This window comes from Chrysochloris asiatica, unplaced genomic scaffold, assembly GCF_000296735.1.
Source record: "Chrysochloris asiatica unplaced genomic scaffold, ChrAsi1.0 scaffold00083, whole genome shotgun sequence".
In the NCBI taxonomy this organism is placed as follows: Eukaryota; Metazoa; Chordata; class Mammalia; order Afrosoricida; family Chrysochloridae; genus Chrysochloris; species Chrysochloris asiatica.
Genome location: NW_006408601.1, coordinates 4,426,171 through 4,432,009, shown reverse-complemented (window position 1 = coordinate 4,432,009; position 5,839 = coordinate 4,426,171). Strand labels below are relative to the sequence as shown.

The following is a 5,839-nucleotide window of genomic DNA, read 5'->3' as shown; positions in this document are numbered from 1 at the left end:
GAAGGTGGGTGGGTGGACATTAGAACTGAGACATCCTCGCCTATCTGTTTCGGTGCACAATTCCTCCAGCTCTGCCAAACCATGCGCCAGCCTTCTAGCAGTCCACCCTGCTGATGTGGAAACTAAGGGGAAGAGAAATGAAGTGACCAGCTGAAGCCTTGACGCCAGGGTGTTAGGGGTGGGTGCCAGCAGGACTGATGTCCACGTCCCTGGGCTCTTAGAACTTTGAAGTGGTCCTCACAGTGATGTCACTGTTCCCTTGCAGAGTGGCGACATGGGTTTCCGGAAGTTCTCCTCCTTCCTGGCTCTCAGCATCTTGGTCCTGTACCAGACCAACAGCCTTCAGGCCTCTCCATTCAGGTGAGAGACAGCTTTGCGGAGCACACTCTTCTCCCACTTCTCCCTCCTTCAGAATTGTTGCGAGTTGAATATTTAACATTTGGCTCTCTGAAACAATGTATACAAGCAAGCACATTTATTTTAAACTTCTCTGACATAAAGGATGTGTAGCACATAATTTACAAAGATAAATAAATATCTAATACTTCTTATTGTGGGCACGATGAGTTAATGCGCTGGACTGCAATGTCGGTTTAAACTGCAAGGTCGGAAGTTCAAACTCACCAGCCGCTCCTTGGAAACACTATACAGGGTCGCTATAGGTCGGAACCGACTGGACGGCACTTAACGACAACAACTCCTGATTGTAAATTTTGTCTAGCCTATTGAGGATTGATAATGTCATTACTTTTTACAGAACTCTTGTATCCATTGCCAGCCTATTTATTCAATTCTACCATGATTTGAAAAAGAAATTGCATGCCAATCTATTAAGATGGCAATAAATGTATTGTTATTATATCTGACATGTGAACTGTTCATCTATTTTTCACCCTCATACAGAAAACTTTTTCTGCTTCAACACATTCTGGTGGTGGTGGTGGTAGCAGTGTGCCGTGTAGTCGGTTCCGACACATACTGACCCTGTATAGGGTTTCCGAGGCTGTAAATCTTTACGGGAGCCGAAAGCCTCATCTTTCTCCCGTGGAACAGACGGTAGTTTCGAACTGCTGACCTTGAGGTTCGCAGCCCGACTCATAACCACTATGCTACCAGCGATCCTTAACTCTAATTATAAACTTATATGATTTCATTTGTGATGATTATGCTTAACAATCAGTTTGCCAAATGGCTGGTAGAGTCGGGCTCTAGGACAACACACATGGAGACCACCCCAGGGTCTGAGGCGCAGTAAATCAGCATCCTTGGGTGAACACTGAAATCAGACTCTGTCTACCTTGGAGTCAAGGCGGCCACATGCTCATGGTTGTTTATCCAGAGGAGGCGGTCAGGGTCTCAGAGGTGGCATGGATTTGCTTCCTTTCTCCAGGTCTGCCATAGAGAGCAACCCAGATCCCACTGCACTCAGTGAGGAGGAAGCGCGCCTCCTGCTGGCTGCACTGTTGAAGGACTTTGTGCAGATGAAGGTCAATGAGCTGGAGCAAGAGCAGGAGACAGAGGGCTCCAGGTAAGGCTCCGAGTCCCGCCGAGCGGTATAGTCCTCCTAATAGACCCAGGAAGATGAATCTGAGAGGTAGGAGAGAACACACTTAGTCAGGAGTCCAGCAGTTCACCAGACTCAGCTGTTCTCAGGCTCACTGCAACCAGAGAGACTGTTGGTAGGCTACAAAGGCTGTTAGGAAATGAACGGGGAAGGTATGGAATTTCTTACTTTGAGAACTGATCTGATTACACTTGAGGAGACCTCCCAGCATGGGATGAGTTAGGACTGGTAAGTATGACACCAGGGATGGACCCGTATGTCTCAGGAGCTTTTAAAGAAATTTGGCCCCACCTGGTTAACCTACATATTGGTCTTCTACACCTGCAAGGAGCCTTCACTCCACATTTGCATGGTGAAGGCGGAGGCCTTGCAGAGGGTGGGACCAGGTAGAGCAGTGTCTGAGGTAGGTCTGGGGTCTTTAGATGTGTAGGATCTACCTGCTCTCTGGGGATCATCTATTGTGATGTGCATGCTGTCACAGGACCAGAGAGAGCACCCTTCCCCACCCACCTCCCTGTGCACCCTGAGCTTACAGCAGAGACCGCTGGCAGCATGAATTGCACCACCATCCATCCTGACAACAGGGGTCTCTCTGCAGATACAGCATGAAGGGCTGAGTAGCATGTGGAATGCGGGGGAAAGACCACCCCTTCCTGACCCCAGTTCTTCCCCACACTGTCCTGCCCTGTGTACCTCAGAGTCTCCTGAGGGAAGATGTATGTGTTGCCCATCTGCCTGCCCCTCCTACCCCTGCTTGTGAGCCCTCTCAGTGTACTAACCTGCCTGAGTTCCCACAGGGCAGAGCTGGTGCATGGTACTGTTATGCATGTCTTTTCCCTGCAGCCTGGACAAACCCAGAACTAAGAGGTGTGGTAATCTGAGTACCTGCATGCTGGGCGCATACACACAAGACCTGAACAAGTTTCACACTTTTCCTCAAACTGCAATCGGTGTCGGAGCACCTGGCAAGAAAAGGGACATGGCGAGAAACCACAGCCTTCAGTTTGGCATCTTCCAGGATTCCCACTAAACCCTTCCCTCCCCTTTCTAATTGCCTCCCTCACTTCCTTCCTACAATGTGATGCATGTGGTTTCACACTGACTGATTTGGGCTGGTTTCAGTGTCATCCTTTGTGGCAGAGGATGTCTGGAACCTCAGATGAGAGACAGAGCAGGATTCACAGGCCAGAAGAGAATCACTTAGGAAGAGATCAGTGAGAAAGGGCAGCCCTCTCCGAGGATGCCATAACAGAGCCTCCTAGTCCTGCTTCTGAATATGCTGGTCATTTAGGAAATAAAATTATTTTTCTAAAAAGACCTGAGCTGTGGTGGTCATTGCTCTGGCCCATGTCCCAGGCTTCTCAGTGTTCACAACCTGTGCTTAGAAGTGGTGTTAGGCTCAGGGACACAGGGTTTGGTGGGTGGTCCTTGTGAATCAACACTCAAAGAGCAAGAACAGACAATGCCAAAGAGCAGGTCAGCAACTCTGGGATTGGATGCTGCAGATTGGATTCTTCTTCCAGGTAAGAAGGGGCATTTTCTTTTCCTAAGAAGAGATATTTGGTGCCGGTGACTAAGGTGTGGCCTCTAGATAGTTCTTGGGAGTTTCAATGGAATTGAGTGTGCCAACATAATTTGCTCTAGTCCTATAAATCTTTGATGATTTTTAGTCCATTTTTACAGGAATGATTGGTTCTGTATTAGCTCTGTATTTCAGGGCAAGTGACCAAGAGTCACCTTCGGGTTTTCCAACACCCCTGGGAAATTCTGTGGGGAGGGAGTGAGTCTTGCATTTTCCCTAATGGCCCTTGTGATTTTCTGCTTTGATAACTGTATTTAGGAGAAACACTTAAGGTTAATTGGTGCCTCTCAGAAAGGCAACTTTGCCATGATGGTCCCATGGGAGCAGGCTCCTTCCCACCAGCTTCTAACTGACAGATCTTCTCTTCTTTCTCTATCTCACAAATCAGTGTCACTGCCCAGAAAAGAGCCTGCAAAACTGCCACCTGTGTGACCCACCAACTGGCAGGCTTGCTGAGCAGATCCGGGGGCATAGTGAAGAGCAACTTTGTGCCCACTGATGTGGGCTCCAATGCCTTTGGCCGGCGCCGCAGGGACCTGCAGGCTTGAGCAGCTGAGGGACTGGGGGTTGAAGGTGACTGACTGCCCTTATCCTGTTGTATAGGAGGACCCAGGATGACAGCCTAGTATAGGACTGGAGAGGGTCCTGATTATCTGAAACCCCCAGAATTTGGGTTCATCTTTCTGGTTTCCCCGTCTCTCTTGGTGGCACTGAGATGGTCAGGCTAGGGAATATAGATCCTGTCATTTAAAGAAGTCACTGAGTGATACAAATGATTAACACGCTAGATAGCTAACTAAATGGTTGGAGCTTCATGTCTACCCAGAGATGTCTCAGAATAAAGTCCTGGTAATTCACATCTGAAAAAGCAGGCATTGCAAAACCTAAAGAGAACAGTCCTACTCGGATACGCATGAGGTTGTCATGAATCAGAATTGGCTTAATGGCAACTGGTTGTTATTTTAAACTAGTTTATTTAAAAAGCTGTTCCCAGCCGTTATAATTGTGATTATTCTGACATTTAAGTTTGAAAAATAATGACAATATCTTCTTGGAGCATATGCTTGGAGGTACATACAAGGTCATGTACCTCTGGATGAAGAACATAAACTTGGTTTTAAGAACTATGTATGCCTCTTACTAGCTATAGGACCAGGACCTACAATTTAACCTCGCTGAGCCTTAGCTTCTCCACCTATAAATTGAGAACAACAATAAGTCTAATATTATTTTTAAAAAGTAGATGAGATAATATATGTCAAGGGCCTAATAAAAAGTAAATAATAACTTGCTACTTTTTATCTTTCTTCTTAGCTTGCCATGACGCAGAAAACTCCATTTGTAATGAAAGCAACTTATAGGAAAACCACTGCGAAGAAACACATACTTTCATCCTTCTTGATATTGAAAACTATCTTCTTTGTTCCAGAGGAGCTAATGCTAAATGTAAAATAAGCTCATTGCAGTTATCTGTTGTGCATCATTTTATATCTGATTCTGTGCCCAATAAATATGACAGCATGTCTCACTGGCTTATCTAATAGCAAATCTGGCCCTCCTCCCCCAGAAGCCATCCTGCCAATGTCGCAGGCTCCACTAAATCTCAGGGGGGGGAACATGAAATCACTGCTTCTTGTGCGTCTAGGGACACATAGTAATGCTGTGCCTTGACTGAACTATTTGTTTAAAGAAATGCAAATCTTGTCATTTGTGAACTTCACCAATATTAAAATGTATTTTTGATTACATTTTGATGGAGTTCCTGCTGCTATTTATGTAATTTTCTCCAGGAGACCTGAGGCCTGTGAACAGTTTGTTGACCAGACTGACTCACTTGAAGCAAAGGCAACATGTTTGGGATGGAGCCTCAGTTTCCAGTGAAGCATCCCTTATCTGAATTACAATTATATTCATCTCAAAAGGAGAGTTCACATTTATTTTCAGAGGATGCTCTGATCCCTAGTCCCCTAGATTATCCATGCACCTCTCCTTTGTTCAGTTTTCCCCTTTCTCATCTCTTCCTTTCCTCCCCATAAGAGTTCCTTTGCATATGCCTTAGCCTGCAAAACCATTTAGAAAAATTAGCTCAGTGTTTGAAATGAGGAACACCAAGTGGAAGATTTGGATAGAGCATAAAATGCCAGTCAATCCCACTTTTCTAATTTCTGAGATGCAGAGAAGTACCTTGCTCAAGGCCCTACAATAAGTTTAACGATGCTGTTAAGTCCTTTGATTCATAGGGACCCTGCATAAGGTTTCTGAGAAACAGCTGGTGAGTTTCAACTGCCAACCTTGTGTTTTAAACCAACCTTGCAGTCCAGTGTTTATCCTACAGTGTCACACAAGGGCTCCACATGTTTAATAGAGATGTTTATATGTGCAATAAATATTATTGGTGTCTGCTATATGCCAGGCACTGTTCTAGGTACTAGGGTATAGTAATGAGAACAGAGAACAATCCTTGCTCTCATGAAGTTTATACTCTAGTTGGGGGAGATTAACATGATTGTGCTATGGAGTCATTCTCTCAGCACTGGAAGAAATCTGGGATGTCAGAGGATCTAGTTCCATATTTGATATAGGAATTTCTCAGCATTAACATCCCTGACCTCTGCTGGGACCTCTAGTGACAGGCTGCTAAGTATAGCTCCCAAGGTGACTGAGGCAGCCAATTGCACTGGTGAACAATCCGT

The 5,839-nt window shown here is 45.6% G+C and overlaps 1 protein-coding gene across 1 annotated transcript; it reads left to right on the top strand.

The window, feature by feature from the left end:
- Window positions 1-274: 274 nt before the first annotated feature.
- On the top strand, window positions 275-3,694 carry LOC102822718 (calcitonin gene-related peptide 2-like). Its single transcript, XM_006865781.1, has 3 exons — window positions 275-360; window positions 1,391-1,528; window positions 3,535-3,694. The coding sequence occupies exons 1-3, from the start codon at window positions 275-277 to the stop codon at window positions 3,692-3,694; spliced, it is 384 nt and encodes a 127-aa protein (XP_006865843.1).
- The last annotated feature ends 2,145 nt before the right edge of the window (window positions 3,695-5,839 follow it).

Bases quoted from the DNA above. Each gene is read 5' to 3' on its own strand.
- LOC102822718 (XM_006865781.1), top strand. From the start codon at position 275: ATGGGTTTCCGGAAGTTCTCCTCCTTCCTGGCTCTCAGCATCTTGGTC. The intron at 361-1,390 runs GTGAGAGACAGC...TCCTTTCTCCAG, and splicing joins CTTCAGGCCTCTCCATTCAG to GTCTGCCATAGAGAGCAACC. The intron at 1,529-3,534 runs GTAAGGCTCCGA...CTCACAAATCAG, and splicing joins CAGGAGACAGAGGGCTCCAG to TGTCACTGCCCAGAAAAGAG.